Source organism: Dipodomys spectabilis, unplaced genomic scaffold (genome assembly GCF_019054845.1).
Source record: "Dipodomys spectabilis isolate Male_0828 unplaced genomic scaffold, ASM1905484v1 ptg000073l, whole genome shotgun sequence".
In the NCBI taxonomy this organism is placed as follows: Eukaryota; Metazoa; Chordata; class Mammalia; order Rodentia; family Heteromyidae; genus Dipodomys; species Dipodomys spectabilis.
The window spans coordinates 7,991,027-8,013,217 of record NW_024870750.1 but is presented as its reverse complement, the minus strand read 5'-3'; the positions used below and the strand labels follow the sequence as shown (position 1 = coordinate 8,013,217).

At 41.5% G+C, this 22,191-nt stretch overlaps 1 protein-coding gene across 1 annotated transcript in view; it reads right to left on the bottom strand.

Moving 5' to 3' along the window:
• Positions 1-22,191, bottom strand: part of Syne2 (spectrin repeat containing nuclear envelope protein 2) — a 259,939-nt gene that overhangs the window by 95,171 nt on the left and 142,577 nt on the right. The window contains 9 exon segments of the mRNA XM_042682550.1: positions 550-780; positions 5,862-5,978; positions 7,517-7,621; positions 10,069-10,143; positions 10,717-10,914; positions 12,799-12,930; positions 15,855-16,037; positions 18,159-18,281; positions 20,781-20,966. Coding sequence (XP_042538484.1) covers positions 550-780; positions 5,862-5,978; positions 7,517-7,621; positions 10,069-10,143; positions 10,717-10,914; positions 12,799-12,930; positions 15,855-16,037; positions 18,159-18,281; positions 20,781-20,966 — 1,350 coding nt within the window.

Here is a 22,191-nt window from a genome sequence, read left to right as displayed (position 1 = left end):
TAGAGCTCAGCCTTTGGGCTGAGCTAGCAAGCTTTCTTTGGAGTAACTAAAATCAGGAAATGGAGGTCTCTGGCCCTCTTAAGCAAGCCAAGAGCGTTCCTGGGGAAAATGGCCACAAAGCCTAAAGGACACTTGGAATCTTGCAAATCAAGACATTTAGTTTTATTTCTGATGAAGGAATCTTCAAGGTACTTAGGATGATGAATAAAAATAACAACCGTAATTGAGTATTGTTGGTTTTGTTTTTATGCCAGACACTGCTGTTCTGGTTACATTTGGGCCACAACCTTATGAGCTACTTGAAAATGAAGCTGAGAAGTTTACTTCTCCGAGTTCATGGTGAATGGGAGAGAGCTGGCTTTGAACTCCAGATTCTAGCTCTCATCCCCGAAATGCAAGCATTTTAAAGAATCACCTAGAGAACCACAAGGAAGGCCAAGGTAAACGTGAGGGTCACAGCATCAAAAAGAAACACAGTGTTGCTTTAAGAGAAATTTGCTCAGGTGATTGGTGAAGAGGCACACCGTGAACTCTAGCCCGTCATCTTACCTGGCACCCGACCAGCTCCTGCTCCACCACCTGCTGCATGTCTGCGTTTAACGTTTCCGGCTCAAATGCCACGTTGGCTTGTTGCAGCCACAGCTCCAGCTTGGCCACCTGAGTCTTGCACACATCGAGGACTTCTGAGGGCTGAGGCCTACTTGTCTCCACCGTGGCCTCAATAGCTCCTGGCTTGTCAGAAAAGTCCAGACCTGCAGCCTTGATAGGAGGTGCGGTACCCTAAGATAAAGCCAAAGGTAACCCAGCAGTGTCAAACCAGGAGTCCAAAGATTTCAGACTTAGGCCTGCAAAGATTTTGCAGACCTGTGAGGTTCCCCCCGCCTCCCCCAGTTAAAAGAAACAAAATAGGGGCAGAAGAAGGAAGAAAGAAAAGAAAAAATGCACCTCAACACTCATAGCAACAGTCACATGACCTGGCGGCCTAGGTTTCCAGGCAGCCGATCTGCATGTACACAGGTACAGTGTTCCCGGGCGGACGCGGAGGAAGCCAGCGGGGAGCCCCAGGAGACAGGTGAGAGTATGTGCATGTGGGTGTGTGCCCCAAACATTTCAGGGAACTGGCCAGTTTAAAGCGGCATGACACAGGATTAAGCAATGTTTGCATTGTTGTGCACTCCATTCAGAGAAGAAAAAAAACAACAACAAAAACCCAGAATAAAACAAAACAAAACAAAACGCTCATAACGTACCAGCAAGGGTATAAGGAAATGTACCATATACTTAAAATGAACCTCTTCTCAAGTAAGTGGATTGTAAAGTATTATAGCTCACCTTTGAACACAGGCTGCTATACATCCAAACATCTCTATAGTAACACCAGCTTCAATCTAGTAACAAATTGCAGTGGAATAACCTAGAAACTTTTCTCTTAGCCAACGAAGAAAAACTTTAAAAAACTTTACTTCCTTAGACACTCAAATCTTATTGAGTGAAAGACTGAATGTCTAAAGTATGGTTTAAATAAAGTGGGATTTTATTTAGTATAATTTTATTGTTATTATTACCCTTTTTTCCATTTCCTGGAGTTCATTTTGATAAGTATTATTTTATATGACCAGAGGCATAGGGTTACCTTTTTTTTTTTTTTGCTGGTCCTGGGGTTTGAACTCAGGTCTGGGCATGGTACCTGAGTTCCTTTTACTCATGGCTAGCACGCTATCACTTGAACCACACATTACTTCCAGCTTTTTCTGTGATTAATTGGAGATAAGGTCTCATGGACTTTCTTGCCTGGGTGGGTGATCCTCAGATCTGTCTCTTGAGTAGCTAGGATTACAGGTGTGAGTCATCAGTGCTAGTTTAAGGTTACCGTTTTTATATATTGAAATAATTGGATTTCTTATCAAAATTTCTCCCAGGCAGGAAACTTAAGTATTCTAATAATTTTTACAGTAAATAGCTTCAATTTGGAGGTAAAAGATGGTTTCATACAAAGAACTACCTGCCTTCTGCTGTATTTTCTATCTTTTTCCAGAATATTGAAAGAGCATATTGACTCTTCTTGAGAAAATTGCCTCAGGATTTATTGTTTTCATCTACCCCAATTTTTTTTTTTTCGTCATGGGGCTTGAACTCTGGGCCTGGGCTCTGTCCTCCAGCTCTTCAGCTCAAGGCGAGCGCTCTACCACTTGAGCCACAGTGCCACTTCCATCTACCCAAGTTTTGATCTCAATAAATACTATCTTGTGATGATAATAACTTACAATGTTTTAAAATTTTATTCATTGATTGGGTTTTGGTTTTGGTGCTAGTACTGGGGCTGAACTGTACATTATTTTGTTGTTGTTGTTGTACAAAGCTAGTACTTTACCACTTGAGCCTTTGCTCCACTTGCAGTCTTTGTGATTAATTAGAAATAAGAGTCTCATGGATTTGTCTACTCCAGCCAAGGCAGAAGAAAAACTGTATTGAGATTTCTGCATCCTGAGTAGTTTTTGTTGTTGGTTTTTTTTTAAGAGTAACGACAGAGTGTAAGGGGAGGTATACACAGGGAGGCATAAAGGGTGAACAAATGCAGCAATGGTACTCATTGGACACTGTTGAAACTGAACTATACAATTTGTGGATGGGGATATGGAAGAAAAACTGGGAGTGAGTGAGCAAAGGGGTGACATTGTCCAAAAAGACTTAGTAACTGTTACCCCTCTGCAGAACACGTTTATAGTAACAATAAATTTTTTTTTTTTAAAGTAATAGTGTGTGGTGTTACTGTTAGATACCAATTTCTGGTTGTCTGAGGAATTGTTTCCCATTTCTTAGATCTTACTTTATCTTAAGTTTTTACTAAGACTGGAGAGCCCTTTGTTGCCAATTATTGAGACAGCAATCTGGTCACATTAATGAATTAATCTGTACTAGCTGAAATATCATCTGCTTTCTTGATATACTAAAAAAAATACAATTTGAGTACCACTTCTGGTTCACGTACACCTTTAAATGTCAGTATTAAGTTTCTCTGTTTTCTCACTAACTAAAGGAAATAAACGAGCTGGATGATTAATCTGGGCTTTATTTGCTACTTATTTAAACTTGGAAAGAACCCAAAAGGAATGGAAAGAGAAAACAATTATGTGCAATGTAAGAACCAGCCACTGATGAGTCCAACCCCTTCTTTTTACAAAGAAACCGAGTCTGTAGAACATTTAACCGGTTCATACCTCCCATTTTACCACAGTGCCTCTGGGAAATGTGGGCCCAGACATAAGTCACTTACCCAAGGTCACACAGCATTTCTAAATTCTAATTCTTGAGTAAATTTTTTTTTACAGTATTCCCACTAAAAAATTTCTTCTCTAGGGCTGGGAAGGTGGCTCAGTGGTAGAGCGCTTGCCTTGCATGCATGAGGCCCTGGGTTCGATTCCTCAGTACCACATAAGCAAAAAGAAAAAAGCCGGAAGTGGCATTGTGGCTCATGTGGTAGAGCTCTAGCCTTGAGCTGAAGAGCTGAGGGATAGCGCCCAGGCCCAGAGTCCAGGCTCCACAACCGGACCCCCCCCCAAAAAAAAAAAATTCTTCTCTATATCATATCTCTAAAATCTTTTCTTTCCTTCCTTCCTTTCTTTTTATTTATTTTTGTGTTGGTAATGTAGCTTGAATTCAGAGTCTTGGTTCTCACTGGCATTTATGCTCAAGGCTGGTACTCTACCACTTGAACCACAGCTCCATTTAGGCTTTTTGTTAGTTAACTGGAAATAGGAATTTCATAGACTTTTCTGCCCAGGCTGGCTTTTTTTTTTTTGGTCGGTCGTGGGGCTTGAACTCTGGGCCTGGGCGCTGTCCCTCAGCTCTTCAGCTCAAGGCGAGCGCTCTACCACTTGAGCTACAGCGCCACTTCCTGTTTTCTGGTGGTTTATTGGAGATAGGAGTCTCACGGTCTCTCCTGCCCGGGCTGGCTTTGAACCCCGATCCTCAGATCTCAGCCTCCTGAGTTGCTAGGATTACAGGCATGAGCCACCAGCGCCCGGCTCCCAGGCTGGCTTTGAATCTTGATCTTTAGATTTCAACCTCCTGCATAGTTAGGATTACCAATGTCCAGCTGCTAGTCTCAAATTCTAAAGGGAGAGTTTATTTGGATATTTCTTAATTTTATATTTTGGGAAGCTAAAAAATGTTGTGCATTTTTTAAACTAAAAATATAACTTCTCAGGCTGGATGCTGGTAGTTCATACTAATAATTGCAGTTCAAAGCCAGCCCAGGCAGAAAGTCTGTGAGACTCTTATCTCCAATTTAGTACCAGAAAACTAGAAGTGAAGCATGGCTCAAAATGGTAGCGTGTTAGCCTTGAGCAAAAGAACTCAGGGACAGCACCCAGGTCCTGAGTTCAAGCCTCATGACAGACATACACACCAAAAAAAAAGTGAGCCAAGTGCTGGTGGCTCACACCTGCAATCCTAGCTACTCAGAAGGTTGAGATTTGAGGATTGTAGTTTGAAGCCAGCCTGGCAAAGTTCATGAGACTCTTATCTCTAATTAACCACCCCCCCCCTCCTACAAACAACCCAAAAGAGTCAGAGCATAGCTGTGGCTCAAGTGGTAGTGTTAACCTTGGGAGGGGGAGGAAGCTGAAGGACAGCATCCAGGGTCTGGCGTTCCAGAAGCTTTGTTACCCTCCCCTGTCCTCTTCTTTCTCATTTATCTTCGTTACATGGTTAGGGCAAGAACCCTGCGTATCATCCACACCAGGAGAAACACAAAATGCACTGCAATCTACAAGCATAAGGCCCACTGTAGCCATACCACTACTAAGCAACATCTCAAACAATATACAGACGCTGGCTAGCAAAATACTATGGAGGAGGGTCAGCAACTTTCCTAAACCTAAGTATCTCCAGTGAGCATGAACCTCTGACATCTAGCTACCATGCCAGGCAACACTGTAAGACAGAATGAAAATGCAGGAGGGGTAAGAGAAGAATAGAAGTTACTAACCAATATCTAGATTTGATAAAATGATAAAAGATTGAGAAAAAAGGCATATATAGAACTCCATATAAAAGAGGAAACTTTTTGTGTGCGTGCATGTGTGTTGGTACTAGGGCTTAAACTCAGGGCTTCAAGCTTTCACTTTGCCTTTGCTGTGCCATTTGAGCCACACTTCCACTTACAGCTTTTTGCTGGTTAAATAGAGATAAGCATCTCTTAAGATTTTCTACTCCAGGTTGGCTTTGAACCAGATCCTCTGATACCAGCCTCCGAAGTAGCTAGGATTACAGGCATGAGCCACCAGTGCCTGGCTAAAAGAAACTTTCAGTGCAGCAAAAGTGTGCCAGCATCTTTCAGGAGTTTTGATATAGTAACACACTGAAATCAACTGAAATTTACTGCCTTCTGGAAAGCCTTTGTGAGGACAACAGAACTGGATTAGCATCAAACTAAGAAAAGGACTGCAATATTGGGTGGCTCTTTACTGTCCTGTTTACTCCCTGGAGATTTACTCTCTGAATTCTGATTTCCTCTTTTATAAACTCATGGTAGGCTTTAACCTACCTCAGATAATCTGATCATTAAATGGAGAAGAAATACAAGTGCCTTTTATGTAATGGGACATTAGTCACCGCCAGCCCTTCCCTACCTTCACCATCCCCACATGCCTTGTGAATGTATTAAAGCAGTAGTCACAAACAGCTTTCTCTGCTTATGTCCTACCATTTTCTACAGCTGACAGTTCACAGAAAGATGTTTAAGTGCACAAAGAGGACCTGGTTCAACATAGGAAGTACTGCAGGGGACAGAAACTTGGCTGCCTCTAGCTGGGACACCAGGACTCCAAGCTCTGGTTGGTTGATAGGCAAGGACTTACCTTTTCTGCTTGGTGGGGCATCAGAGAAACTTCTGGGCCTTGCTCAGGGCTTTGTGAATCGGGTGTGATCATCTCGGCCATAGAGCTGTCACACGTACTTATCTTCCCACCTTCCTCCTGCAAGAAAGAAGTCAGAGTTTTCACGGACGGCTCTGCCCTGCTTCCGGGGAGCGCTTCTTCCTGGACTGCTTGTCTACAGCGTGCAGCAGGCAGGTGCATTGAGGGAAAAATTAACTGCCTCCGGCTCATCTTTGCTTGAAGGTTACCCCAAATTCTCTTACTAACGAGCACACAAGGAATCCGTAGAATGAAATTGTTAAGATTATTATGAAGAATTAAACAATGGCCAAAGTTCAGATAATGGGGAAAAATGAACTTATTAAACTTAGGAATAATCCAGACAATTCCTGAAGAACCTTAACTAAAATCTTTGTCTCTTTCCTAACAATGAAGTCTAAGTGTGTCTATCACTGGAACGTCAAGGCCACAGCACCAATTCCAGGCCTGAGGAAAACTTCTGAAGTATGACAGAATAGCCCACACAAAAATAGCTGTGTGTACCCTGGAAGACACCATAGTTCAAGTTAAAAGCAAACAATAAACTGGGATGAAGTCATAAAGGTCAATGTCCTTAGTAGATTGATTAACCTAATAAATCAACAAATGAAATAATAATCCCTATATGGAAAAAGAGCCAAATGATTTCAACAAGTTGCAAAGAATTATACACAGGTTGGGGGGAGGGAAAGAAGGAGGGAGGGAGAAAGAGAAAGAGAGAGAGAGAGAGAGAGAGAGAGAGAGAGAGAGAGAGAGAGAGAGAGAGACGCTCACCCTTCTTAGACTATACATTTAATTTAACCACTTTCAGTTTGGCTAAGCCTGACCATATCAAATATCAGCCTGGGAGCAGGAAGCAGCTGCTTTCCGTATTCTTTGTAGAAGACCGGCACTCTCTTTCTAGAGGGCAGTCTTTATGGATGGGCAGGAAATTTACAGGAGAGGGGCAGCACAGGGCAGCATTATCTTTAGAGCCATTCCAGAGCCAGGGTGAGGTCTGAGAGGACCAGCCTGCAAGTGGGATGGGGCCAAAAAGAGGGACTCTGTTGGGATGGGAAACTGGAATTCTCCAGGTAGAGAGGAAAGGAATCTTTCAAGAGGCAGTTAGACTGGAGGAATAAGTTCAGGAGGTCTACTGTACCACATTTAACAACAGTGACCGTATTTAACAACAGGGTACTGTTTACTTCAAATGATCAAGTATTGATTGATTGATTTTATTTATTTCTGTCGGTTGAGGGGCTTGAACTCAGGATCTGGGCGCTGTCCCTAAGCATTTCAGCTCAAGGCAAGCACTCTGCCACTTGAGCCACAGTGCCACTTCTAGCTTTCTGGTGGTTACTTGGAGGTAAGAGTCTCATAGACTTTCTTGCCTGGCCATGATCCTCAGATCTCAACCTCCTAAGTAGCTAGGATTACAGGTGTGAGCCATCAGCACCCAGCTTTCTTTCACTGATGAGCCCTTACTTTTATTCTTCATCTGGGCCATAGGTTGGTATTTTAAAAGTTTGGAGGTACTGACTGAAAAAGGAATGGGGGAAAAGGGGAGCACATTTGAATAATAAAACAACCCCCACCATATGACAGCCCAGAATTACCTGAATAATGGTTGCAGAGGATGCTCCATCTTCCTCCAGATCCTTGTCATGTATCCAGAGTGGAGACAGAGAGGCAGAAGATGGCTCTGCATTTTTATATCCATTCTAGGGCAGTGAATGATCAATTGGTTAGCAAAAGAAAGATATTTCCTACTGCCCTGTCTAACAAGACTCAACTATACCTCCCCTCTCCCCCCAAAAAAGAGTCTCACAGACTTTCCTGCCCTGACTGGCTTTGAATCATGATCTTCAGATCTCAGCCTCTTGAGTAGCTAGGATTACAGGTGTGAGCCACCAGAGCCCAGCATACCCTATTTCTATTTTTTTTTTTTGGGTCCGGTCGTGGGGCCTGATCTCTGGGCCTGGGCACTGTCCCTCAGCTCTTCAGCTCAAGGCTAGCGCTCTACCACTTGAGCCACAGCTCCACTTATGGTTTTTTCTTTTTGCTTATGTGATGCTGAGGAATCGAACCCAGGGACTCATGCATGCAAGGCAAGCACTCTACCACTGAGCCACCTTCCCAGCCCAGAGAGAGAGATAAAGCTTTCAAATCACACAAAAAAGATCTAAAACAGTATAGGTATTTTTCTACTTTTGGCTAATATTAGCTTAAATACTATCTTTAAAGTAACAGTCTGGTGCATGCAAGAAAAATTGCTCAGAATCACTGGTCAGCAGAGAAATGTAAATTAATGCTACAACCACAATTAGGAGCTAGGTGTAGTTTCATGGAATGGCTTTCTTCAGAAAGACAACAAGTGATAAGAAAGAAAACAAGTGACAGTAAGGATGTGGAGAACAGGGAAGCTGGATGACAGTGGGGAATTGTAAATGAACACAGTCATCATCTAGAAGTTCCTTAAAAAAAGCAGCCCCATACCATCCAGCAATCCCACTACTGCATACCATCCCATGATCTTGTCTGTACTCGGAATGTAAAAAGGTGAACTACTAGAAGCAGAGAGTGTTAAGGATGGTCGGCGGGATGTAGGAGTGGGACCAGAGGATAGGGAGGTGAAGGCCAAAGGACAGAACATTCCCCATCATGGGCTGGGAAGGTGGCTCAGTGGTAGAGTGCTTGCCTTGCATGCATGAGGCCCTGGGTTCGATTCCTCAGCACCACATAAGCAAAAAGAAAAAAGCCGGAAGTGGCGCTGTGGCTCAAGTGGTAGAGCGCTAGCCTTGAGCTGAAGAGCTGAGGGACAGCGCCCAGGCCCAGAGTTCAGGCCCCACAACCAGACTCCCCCCCCCCCCCCCAAAAAAAAAAAAATTTCCCCATCAGAGGTAGATGAGAGGAATAAGGCCAAGCTATCTACAGCACATCACGGTAACAGCAACAATACATTATAGATCTGAAAACTTAACAGGGTTTTAAGTATTCTCATCAGAAAAAAGGGTAAGTATGCAAGGTAATGGGTATATTCATTAGCTTAATGTAGGCATTCTACAATGTGTACATATATTAAAACCTTATGATGTATACCATATTTATCATTTCACTCATCAATCTAAAAAAACCTGATGAGCATGTACTTTTGTTGCTGTCATCAAGATAAACACATACTAAAAATATATCACCCCAGAAACAAACACATGTCTGAAATTAAAATAATACTGGTGTCCTCTTTTTTTTTTTTTTTTTTTGGTCGGTTGTGGGATCTTAACTCTGAGCCTAGGCGCTGTCCCTCAGCTCTTCAGCTCAAGGCTAACACTCTACCACTTGAGCCACAGGACCACTTCCAGCTTTTTCTGCTTATGTGGTGCTGAGGAATCGAACCCAGGGCCTCATGCATGTGAGGCAAGCACTCTACCACTGAACCACCTTCCCAGCTCTGGTGTCCTCTTTTTATTTATTTTAGTTCCTTCTTTCTCACAGTTCTCTCTGCCCTTTTAAAGGGGCAGAATGAGTGTCTGTGTTACAGACAGGCTGGGTGACAAAAGAATCTATAATGTGATCAGAAAAATGCCTGGTGGTTTTATGTCAGTCAGAAAGCCTGTAAGTTGCTGCAATTTTCTTCCTTTTAGCCTAAGACACATTATAACTCCAGTTTCTAAAGTACAACATGTAATCTGATACCAGGAAAGTGAACTGTAAATGTCCCCTTCACCCAGTTGCAGTGAAGTAGCAAAGCAGGAGAAGGTTAGTTGCTAACACAGACCATATCCTCCACAAAACTATCTTAGGCCAAAGAAGAGATTCACATACAGGAAACATCAAGTTGTAAAACCCCATCAAAGTGCCAAGCAAACAAAAACTTTACAAAGCTTCAGAGAAAACACCATGAAGTCTGGACATAACAGAGGACCCTGCCCTGCCACCTTATAGCAAGAAACACAGTTACATTTACCCCACTCTCATGTGGCAAAGGAGGTAGAGATTCATTTAAGCCATATTTAAGAGCATTCAGTCATACTTGAAAAATATCAAGATTTAAAATAAGCAATTATTAATTTTTTAAAGTCCTATGGCATCTATTTATTTTCATATCTTTTCTTTGACCTCTTAAGAGATTGGCTTTGACTACCCTTAATGCAAAAATCATTGTCCTTACTTCACTCTTCACGGAGCTTTCTTCTGCTTCTTCCTTGACGGCTGGCAAGAAAGACATGGAGCCTCTCCTGTCCACCTGAAAGGCACAGCACAAGGACACCAAGCGGTCAGGCTCCCATCCGGCATGGGCAATGGCACCATCCTGGCCTGGCTACATTTTTATGCACCTGATTTTTCACCGCCCATTACCCAAGATGCCCTCCTACACACAGCCTCTGGGCCCTGCACTTTTCAGCTCTCTTGGCCAAATACCCTCATGGTGAAACTTGAGGCCTTATCTTTTGCATCACCCGCGATAGCCCCTCACCAAACAACTGAAGATTGAGCTCAGAATGCTGCTGGGCTATTTTTCAGTCGGCCTTGGGGCTTGACCACTCTGTAGACAGATACTTCAAAGGGAGCTCCCACCCTCTTGGCCTGTGGAATTTCCTAAGCACATCCTTAAGTAACTCAGGCATAAGAATTCTGGGTTGAATCCAGCACAGGTACGCCCTGAGGATTTCTATTCACTAGTAAACAAACTCAAGTGCAGTGATTTCCACTTAATAAAATTCCTTCACTATGGGTCATACACACATGCCACAGATCATCCAGGTGAGAAATGATTTGTGTGGGCTGAGCATTAACCTACAGCCACACCTACACCTACCTTCCACTCACAAGCATCCCTTTCAGTAGCTCTGCTCTCCTCTGGAGTATGGGGTGATAGCATATCTCCTTCTGCTTCAGGCTGTTCTTGCTTCAAATGCTGATGAAGGCTTAGCACGGCAACCTTTAGGTCCTCTAGAAGCTCCTCTTTTTTCTGGTTTAAACTCTGAATCTGTTTCTCCATACCTTTGATTTCTTCCTGTGCAGAAAAATGGTTTATATTGTTTCAGGAAGTCTGGGGTCACTGGATGCTCAGAGGAAACAGCCTCCTTTGGTACACAGGACAGTGACCATTTTAGGCCAATGGTTTGTAAAGCCAGCCTCTGGTATACAAGATAATTCCTTTCCTTTCAATCCTAGCTGCACAGATGTAGGGTTTATGAGCTTATGATGCCTGAGCCCTTCTGCATACCTTGTAATTCAGAACCTTTAGGTCATGGGGGATGGAGCAACATTTAAGAATGTCCTTGATAAAGACATGTACTTTCAATATTTTGGGGACAAACTGGGATGTATGTTAGGGCGATGCAGCTACATACCCAGGTCCAATGATTGAGGGAAAATAGTTAGGTGACTGACTGAGTTATGAGCTGAACTATCATCCACCAGCTGTCCAACTCTCCCCTCCCAAAACACTAGTTTCACATGAAATAAGTTAGCCCATAAACTTAAGATCTTAAATGTGATATTAACGTTCTTCTAAGGTGTTCTATATAGTGACTACTGAAATGCGTGAGCATCTGGCAAGATCCGTATAATTCGGTGAAATAATGTTTCCCAAACGATGAACAACATTATAAAGTCACATATGTATAGGAGAATGCATGATGTAGGTTGGGTATGGTGGTGCTCACCTACAACCCCAGCCTTCAGGAGGCTCAGTTAGGAGTGATGCTTCCTCTTCCAAGCATGCCTTGGAGAGGTTGGATTGTCTTTCGGTGCTCCAAGCAAAATAGATGTAATAAATAGAGACAGGGTCTCTAACTTTGCCTAGGCTTCTAACTCCTCCTGCCTCCGCCTACTGAGTGACTGAGACTACAAGGTTTTGGGGATATATAACTACCTTAATAAAAATATTATTTACAGACTGGCAGAGTGCTCAAGTGGTAGAATGCCTTCTTGGTGAAACATGAGTACTCAACTTCAAAACCCAGTACTGTCTCTAAAAAGTAAAAAGGCTATTTTGACTAACACTATTGTTATTTAAAACTTGGGAGAGAAGGATGGAAAGGGTGACATGGATCAAGATGTCTTCTGCTCATAACCTCACTTCTTGAACAGAAACCTCTTTGTACAACTATTTAATAAAAGTAAATATCAAAAAACTAAACACCTCTGAGTTTTATCTCCTCTATCTGTGCATAGCCAAACAAAAACTCTCTGGGATCCTCAAATGTTTTAATGTACACAAAAACTCTACATGTTAAGCATCTTGAATATTGTATGTGTTTGTGCTGGTTCTGGGACTTGAACACAGGGCCTCGAACGCTCATTTGGCTTTTTTGCTCAAGGCTAGTTCTCTACCACTAGAGCTCCAGCTCCACTTCTGGCTTTTTGCCGATTCATTTGCGATGAGTCTCATGGACTTTTCTGACTGGTCTGGCTTAAACCTCGATCTTCAGATCTCAGTCGCCTGGAGCAGCTAGGATTGTAATAGGTGTGAGTCCCAAGTGCCTGGCACAAATCACTAACTTATTTAAAAAATAAATAGAAAGTGGGCTGGGAAGGTAGCTCAGTGGTAGAGCGCTTGCCTTGCATGCCTGAGGCCCTGGGTTCGATTCCTTAGCACCACATAAGCAGAAAGAAAAAAGCCGGAAGTGGCGCTGTGGCTCAAGTGGTAGAGCGCTAGCCTTGAGCTGAAGAGCTGAGGGACAACACCCAGGCCCAGAGTTCAGGCCCCACGACCAGACCCAAAAAAAAAAAAGAAAAGAAAAGAAAGTAAATAAACACAGCGAACAGCTTCAATTGGAAAATAGAAGCCAAACATAACACTGCAGTATTGCCGAGGCTCTGAGCCACTGAGGGTAAAACAGGTGATTATTGAATAAACTGGTGAATGAATGAATGACTGACTGACACTTACCTGCACTGCTGGCAGGTTGGCAGCTTGGTCTGGTGACGTGTGTTCAGGGGAGATCTCAGCTGAATAATTACTTATGATCTGTCTCAAATTCTCTATTTCCTCATCGCATTCATTAGTCTGTCTTATGACTACCTGTAAAATAACAGCGCCCCCATAAGCAGAATCAGTCATAATCTAAAAACCAGGTGAATGAAAATTCTCATTATCTAATCCCTGTCACAAACTCCAATCAAATGCAGAAAATATCACCCACACATATTTCAACAAGAAAGGCACATTTTTCTATTCTGTATTTGTATTCTTAATAGATCATAGGCACATTCTAAACATTATCTATACTATCTTATAAGTCTACCAAGAGCCATTTTTCTCTATTTATTTCCAACCAAGTGGATTTGTTCTAGAAAGCTCTTTGGAGCTTTTGAACATAAACTTTCTAAGACCTATGAAATTATTGATGTGTCCATAATACCATTTTAAAACATAAGCCATATGCATTCTTTCAGGTCGCATGGACTCGGGCTTGCTTGTGGACTAAATGATAAGATCAAAGAAGAAAGATAAAGAGATGGGCTTCCATAACAAGCCTGGGTACTCTGCTGGTATGCTTTGGAACTACAAAGTTTCTGGCCACTGTATAATTCTTCCTTGTATTTTCTCTAATATTTAACTACCATTTTCACTGCAGGCTGGGAATCAGTAACTATGCTGATGGCACACACCCATTTCCTTGCTTTCAGTAATGAACTACCTCCCATCCCTCCCACCAAAGTCATCTATCTTATTTCCGACAATGGAGATACTTGGAATAGTTAACGGAGGGATTGAAGGAAATGTCCTCTGTTCTTCCTGACTTTCATTACCACTGACTTACGGAGCTTTAAAACATAGGAGGGGCATCTGACTTCCACCCACACAACAAGATGGAAAATTTTACTAACTCTGTTTAATATCTAAATTGGAAATAAATATCATGCTGACTTTTATCATTCTCTTTTATCTTGTGAAGAAAACTATTTCAAGGCATAGTTAGAACTGGCATTTTCTTTTCCTGACCAAGAGACCAATAAAGCAAAAAAAGATGAAAAATGATATACTGAATTTGGTACTTTTCCTCTCGACAAATTATTACAAAAATAATACACTGAAGCTGGATGTTGGTAGCTCATGCCTATAATCCTAGTTACTCAGCAGGCTGAGGTCTGAGGAACAAGGTTCAAAGCCAACCCAGGCAGGAAAGTTCATAAGACTCTTATCTCCAATTAACCATAAAAAGCTAGAAGTGGAGCTGTGGCTCAAGTGGTGGAGCACTAGCCTTGAGCACAAAACCTGAGGGACAGTGCCCAAGCTCAGAGTTCAAGCCCCAGGCAGAAAAATAAAATATAAATAAATAGTACATTGACTGCTAGGTCTTTTTTCTCTCTCTGTGGGTGTTAAGAAATGACATCAGGTGATCAATACCCAGGCTAGAAAGAGAGAGTGTGTGTCTGAGTAAAGACTCAAACAGAGCATGAGTCATGTTGACACACAGCTACAATTCTAGCACATAAGAGGCAGAGGCAGGAGGATTCAGAGTTTGAGGCTACATAATGCGATTGAGGCTAACTTTTGCTACATAACAAGCTCTAGTCTAAAAGACATCTGGGGGGAGGAAGAGGTTCAAAGCAAAGGCTATAATATCCTCCCTACTCCCACTTACTCTAGGGGAATAAAGAGGTCACCTAAATGAGAATGATATCTAAGTAAACCACAGCAGTTTTCAAAAGCAAGACATAGGATGTCTACCAAGAGGGGTGAACCCTATGTAGGATTCAGGCTTTTTCAGCATTCTTATGTTCTAGGGGGACTAGCTTTTAATCTAGGAATGTAAACTAAAAAAAAAGAGATAATTTCTAATGAATGAGACTAGTGAGAAAGTAAATTATCTGGAAAGAGGCAGAAAGGTGTCAGAAAGAAGGGACCATCAGTATAGGGGGATGATGTTAGGGGCTCAGAAACTCAAATCCTTGACCTATTCACATATAAACTGACACTATGTGATCAGTGAAGTCCATTAACTAAGAAGTGTTTACATAAGCCATTTGACCCTCCATACTAGTTAGTCTCCACAAAGACAATAAAGTGCTTACTCTACAAAAATACAATATTGGAGAATAAATGGCTAGTCAGGTTTAGAGCACCTGCCTAGTAAGGGCAAGGCCCTGCGTTCAAACCCTAATCATTCTCTTCCTCCAGAAAAAGAAGTAAAAAGTTGCTCAATAAGAGATGAGTGCAATGGACACAGAGATTACTATGTGATTATATAATAATAATCTAGAGAATTACTGCTTCTATAGATTTATAAGTCTAAATAATGCTCTCTAGATACAGTCTTGATCTTCATCAGGACTGTATCTCTTCCCATAGTTCATGGATCTTTTATTTATTTGTTTTTTGAGACAGGGTCTTACTTTGTAGTCAAAGCCTATCTCAGATTTATAATCCTCCTGCCTCAGATTCCTGAGTGCTGGGATTATAGATAACCTCCGTTATATCCATGAATTTTAAATACATTTATAACACCTAATTTTATAAGCTTTAATTTACTAATTGGAGATAATACTATCACTATCTAACTGAAAGAAATGACATATGTACCAGGAACTGGTGGCTTACACTTGTCATCCCAGCTACTCAGGAGGCTGAGCTCTGAGGATCAGGATTTGAAGCCAGCCGAGGCAGGAAAGTCTGTGAGACTTATCTCCAATTATCTTATCACCCAAGAGCTAAAAGTAAAGCTGTGGCTCAAAGTAGAAGACAGCGCTAACCTTGAGCACAAAAGTTCAGGGATAACTACAAGGCCTAGAGTTTAAGCCCTAAGAATAGCACCAAAAACAAAAACAACAAAAAACAAAACACACACACACACACAAAAACCAAAAGACCCCAAAACAAAAACAACCTTTTATATCAGTGCTATCTCCTGCATAATAAGTACTTTCATTTAAAACTGGGAACACGACCAGCATTTCTGAATGTTGCACCCAGTTCTTTGGCTGTCATCACAAACTACTTACTTTCAATAACTCGTTTTGCTCCTGAGTGGCATCCTCCAACAGCATCACATCCCGTAATAGCTGATCTATCCTCTGAAACACGGGCAGAGGCTTCATTCCAGTCTGGGGCAGCCTGAGTTCCTCACGATAAGACACTATCTCCCCAATGGTTTTCTTCATGGGACAAATGTTTTCCAGAATGACCTTCATGTCAGAAGAGGAGCAGGATATAGATATGAAAGAAAACAAAGCGGCCTCTGCTAAGTTTGATTGTTCAAAATTAATATAAGATTTAGTCTTAGCTTGGCGCCAGTGGCTCATGACTGGAATCCTAGCTACTCAGGAGGCTGAGATCTAAGGATCGCAGTTCAAAGCCAGCCCAGGCAGGCAAATCTGTGAGACTCTTATCTCTAATTAACCATCAGAAAACTGGAAGTGACACTTGGCTCAAGTGGTAGAGCACTTGCCTTGAGCTGAAGAGCTCAGAAACAGCACCCAGGCCAGAGTTCAAGCTCCAGGACCAACCAAAAAAAAAAAAAGATTTAGTCCTTCTCTTCCTCCCCTCTCTGGTAGCAAGGTCTGGCTACGTGTATTGTCACTAGGCATCTTATTTTCAAAGCAACCGTACCTGGCATAGAGCCTCGTATACAGGAAACACTCAAAAAAGGCTTGCTGAGCTAAGTGCTAATAGCTCACATTTGTTATCCTAGCTACTTAAAGGCTGATAATAGGAGGATGGTGATTGCTTCCATACCAGCCAGGAAAAATAGTTCATAAGACCTCATCTCAACAGAAAAGTCTGGGTGAGATAGTATATGCCTCTCTCATCTCAGCAATAGCAGGAAGTCTAAATAAAAGGACTGAAATTCAGCTTGGCCTAGGCAATAAAAAGCAAGATCCAATTTCAAAAACAACCAGAACAGGGGCTGAGAAGGTGGCTCAGTGGTAGAGCGCTTGCCTTGCATGCATGAGGTCCTGGGTTCAATTCCTCAGCACCACATAAGCAAAAAGAAAAAAGCCGGAAGTGGCACTGTGGCTCAAGTGGTAGAGTGCTAGCCTTGAGCTGAAGAGCTGAGGGACAGCGCCCAGGCCCAGAGTTCAGGTCCCACGACCGGACCCAAAAAAAACAGAACACAATGGGCTAGCAGAGTGGCTCTAATGGTAGTGAACCTGCCTGGCAGTCATGAAGACCTGTGTTCAACTTCCAGTACTGCCAAAAAAAAAAAAAGGGCTTGCTGAATTAAACATAATTGTCCAGACAAGTTTTGAGTGTCAAAAATCTAATTATATTTTGCTTTACTAAATCTGATCCATAGCAATAATTTGAAGAGAGTGTTCATTTTCCTAAATACTCCATCTAAATCATTTCATTTAATCTTCAGCATCATTGTAGGAAGGAACTATCCTAACCTCCATTTCACAGGGAAGGAAGTCAGGTTCCCAGGAATTAGAACAACCCAGTAAGGTGAGATTGCAAGAGTCAGTGGCAAGATTAGAACCCAGTACATGCTTTCAATCACTAGGCTGAGGGGGTATGTTTGCTATAAATTAGACTCTTTCCACTTACACTGTCAACTGGCCAATGTAATCATTTCAATACCAATGCACAGACACCAAAGAGTTTATGGAACAAATACACTCAGTCACACAGCCAGTAGGCGCAGTCACTGGGAGCAGAAGCCTCCTGCCACCTGACTTAGATGCAGGACTTAAGAAACAAAGGAATCATCAGGAAAATTATCTTTACATAGCTAATCCAATGACTATGCTTTAGAATAGTATTCATATTACATTGGCATCTATTTCCCAATCTGATTTTGCAATTACTCTAGCAAGACTGTATCTTTGCATCACATTCTATGATTATGTATTTTAAAAATAGACATAGTATGATGAGAAAAAAAAGTGTCGTGTGTGTGTGTGTGTGTGTGTGTGTGTGTGTGTGTGTGTGTGTGTGTGTGTGTGTGTGTGTGTGTGTGTGTGTGTGTGTGTGTGTGTGTGTGTGTGTGTGTGTGTGTGTGTGTGTGTGTGTGTGTGTGTGTGTGTGTGTGTGTGTGTGTCCCCGTCCTGGTGCTTGAACAGAGCCAGTGCTGTCCCTGAACTTTTGTGTTCAAGGCTAGTGCTCTACTTCTTGAGCCACAGCTCTACTTCTGGCTTTTGGTTTTTTTTTTGGTAGTTAATTGGAGATGAGAGTCTCATGGACTTTTCTGCCTGAGCTGGTGTCAAACCATGATCCTCAGATCTCAGCCTCCTGCATAGTGAGGATTACAGACGTGAGCTGCCAGTGCCTGGTGAGGAAATAACTGTAATATGGTGTCTGCTTACCTCTCCATGCTTAAGATGTTCTTCAGGTGGAAAGTCAAATATTTCTTTTGATAACAGGATAGCTTTGATCTTGGAAACTTTCTTCTCCATTGATTTTACTTCAGATTCAATAGCAACCACATCCTAGAATTTCAAAAATAAGTACACTAGTGATCTATTATTCACAAAACTATTAGCTGGGTTCTGGTGGCTCACATCTGTAATCCTAGCTATCCAGAAGTTGAGATCTGAGGATGGAGGTTGGAAGCCAGGCCTGGGCAGGAGTCTGTGAGACTCTTATCTCCAATTAACCACCAAAAGCCCGGAGGTGGAGATGTGGCTCAACTGGTAGAGTACCAGATATGATTGGAAAAAGCTAAAGGACAGAGCCCAGGCAATGAGTTCCAGCCCCAGTCCCAACACACAAAACACACTCCTGCACACAAGTATTTCTGTCAACTCTATTCTCATATTTAATCAAAGAAAGTTTGCTACTTATATGTCATAAAAAAATCAGTGCTACACAGTGCATGGCTTTAAGAAATATGTTCTATTACTAGCACATAATGTTACAAAGCATTGCTTATACTTCGTTACGAAAGATAATCTTGGAACCAATTTTCAATTACTCATGAGAACAAAGGTAGTATGCATTCAAGCCAATCTTTTTTTTTTAAAAAATAAACTCTCTATTATCTACAAAGTCTTTAGATTTATCTCTGGAATGTGCTTACTTGACTACAAATGGTCTGACACTTAAAAAATTCCCATCAGTATAAGTAAAATGAGAAAGTTACCCTTGAGAAACGAACACACAAGGAGTTGGAAAACCATCAGGATTTCTTATCACCCTCCCTACTAAACTACCCAAGCAAAATGCCTCCAAATTACTTTATAACCTTTTTAAATTTATTTAAACCACAGATCACATGTTAAGTGGTTATTTCTTCTATCCAAGTTCATTTATGTCCACACCCAGCCCAGAACCATAAAGGGAAACTGCTGCAAAAATAAGCAAAAGCAAGTACTGCTGTAACAATATGGCTCACACCTGTAATCCTAGCTACTCAGGAAGCTGAGATATGAGGATGGCAGTTAGAAGCCAGTCCAAGAAGAAAAATCTAAGAGACTTATCTCCGAATTAACCAGTAAAACAAAACAAAAACAAAAACAAGAAGTAGGGGTGTGGCTCAAGTGGTAGAATGACAGCTTGGAGCAAAAAAGGCCAAGAGAGAGTAGGGAGCCTAAGTATAAGCCCCAAATCTAGCATGTACACGCACGCACGTGCACACATGCATGTGTATGTGTACACACTCACACACAGAATTCTAAGTGAAGCTTCTGTACAAGGTGACTTTATCTTTAAGTAAAAGCCTTATGACTCCAACAAATCCAAAATGAATTTAAAAAATTGTGGCATCGTGTCACAGCATCTCCTTAATAAATATTGGCTATGGGTGAATGAAGACTTAGGGGTTACTATTTCAATTCTCTCTTTCCAAATCAATGTTTTACTTACTAATTTCTTTTTGGCAGTACTGGGGATTGAGTTCATGGTTTCACTTATTAGGCTGCAACTCTGCCACACAAACCACTCCACAACCCTTCTAGTATCAGTTATTTTTTTAGGTAGGCTCTCATTCGCCAGGTTGGCCCAGACTGTGAGACTCCTGTTTGTGCTTTCCCTGTTGTGGTGATAGTAGATGATTTCCACTGTGCCTAGTTAGCGTGCTTCTCCCATAGCTGGAATAACAAGTGTGCACGTGCCACCACGCCCAGCCACGCCCAGTCACTGGACAAGATAGACTTGCAAAAAAAATTATTTTGCCCAGCTAGCCTCCAGTTTCAGTCTCTTTTTACTTCCCAGGTACCTAAGATAGGCTTGAGCCACCACACTGATACTAATTCAACAGTATCTGCTAATTCAACAGTATCTGCTCTTTGACAGATAACCATGAGCTTATTTGATGAAGACTTTTCTCTCTCTAGACTGGCCATTTCTGGATGAATTAGGAAGTATGCTTTCTTCTTTGCATTACAGGTTGCAAAGTAAGATAAAACAGAATTCAAGAATAACAAGTGTTATTTACGTGGGTGGGACATAATAAGCAGTATAAGTTTTGTGGTTTTTTTATGCTGATGGTGTCCCTGAACTTTTTTTTTTTTTGTCCATCGTGGGGCCTGAACTCTGGGCCTGGGCACTGTCCCTCAGCTCTTCAGCTCAAGACTAGCCCTCTACCACTTGAGCCACAGCACCACTTCCAGCTTTTTCTACTTATGTGGTGCTGAGGAATTGAACCCAGGGCCTCATGCATGCAAGGTAAGCACTCTACCACTGAGCCACCTTCCCAACCCAGTCCCTGAACTTTTTTGTTCATGGCTAGTGTTCTGTTACTTGAGCCACAGCTGTAGTTTTTGGAGACAAGAGTCTCATAGACTTTTCCTGTCCTGGCTGGCTTTGAATTGCAATCCTCAGCTCTCACCTTCTGAGTGGCTAGGATTACAAGCATGAGCCATCATTTGCCTATTCTATTTTTTTCATTTTGATAAATATTATTTTCTATGATCAGAGGCACAACGTCACTGCACCTTTGAGTTCCTCCCCATTTGTCTATCATTCACATCTTTGTGGTACAAACTTACATCTGCCATTCGCTGAACATGTGGAAGGCTTTCCATTATCTGCTGTTGTAAAGCTGCTACCTGAGAGCTTAACTCTTGTACGGAATGTATTAAGTCATCTGTTTCAAAAATGACTGACAAGTCTTCTAGATCCATGAGAATTGAATGTAAGCAATTGTGCTTCTGTTCTGAATCTTCCAAAGCCATCTAGATAAGAGAAATACGGAAGAGAAAGAAAATGAAACACTGCGCCCTATCACTGCAAAACAAAACCAAGATAATGAAACAAACTGACTAAAATTTAACTCAGAACAGATTTACATTTGTTCACATTTCTGCTCAAGCAGAACGTTAATAAAAAAAATCTTTAACATTAATAAGATTATTTAAAATTGTGTATTAATAGTCCTAGTGGAAGTCAAAGAAAACTCAAACTTAAAGCCAATGCTTTTTGCTAACAGCAACTTTTACAATAGCATCAAGAATGTAAAATGCTGTGCAATTAATTTTATAATAAATGTAAGACCTATATACTGAGAACTATAAAGCATTGCTGAATGAAGCAAAGGAAGACCAAAATTCCAACAGACCTCTAAATAGATATAGGTTGATTCTAAGAGTTACAGGAAAACACAAAGAATAAACTTAACCAAATTTGAGTAAGAAGTTATAAAAGTCATGCTATTTGATTTTAAGGTTTACCATTATTATGACAACCATCCAACTGTCATAAAGGCAAAAGATTAGCCACACGGATTAACAGACAGGAGAGAAAACCAGAAACTGACCTACATATATGAATCTAATGAATTTTCAACATGGTATTAATGTGACAGTTGTTTTAATAAATGGTGCTGGGACAACTGGGAAAAAACGAAATCTCCATCCTGACTCACACCATATACAACTAACATGAAATGGATCACATACCTAAGAAGTAATACTACCAAATTTCTAGAAAATAGCAGAAAAATATCCTTGTGGGTCTTGAGTTGGGTAAAAATTTCTTACGGCATAAAAGGATAACACAGAAAGGATAAATATTGATAGACTGGATTTCATGCAAGTCAGTAACATCTGCTTTCTGAAAGACACTGATAAAGCTAAGCCACAGACTGTGAAAAAAAACTGTAAATCATATAGACAGTCATGTAGTTTTTAGAATGTTTTACAAATAACTTACAAATCTAAATTTTTCCTTCCCCCACCCCATAATGGCTGCAGGTTGCTTGCAGCCAATATGGCTTCTTCTTCAAGCCAGTAGCAGAGACTCTCTCTTATCTACTATGAGGGGCTCATCATCAAATACTCGTGATTGATCACATAGCCACAAGATGACCTTGGCCATGTTCCATAACTTCACTGATGACCTGACTATCCCATCGGATTCACATTCCTACTGGTTTTTAAAGGAGAGGATGATCAAAGAATA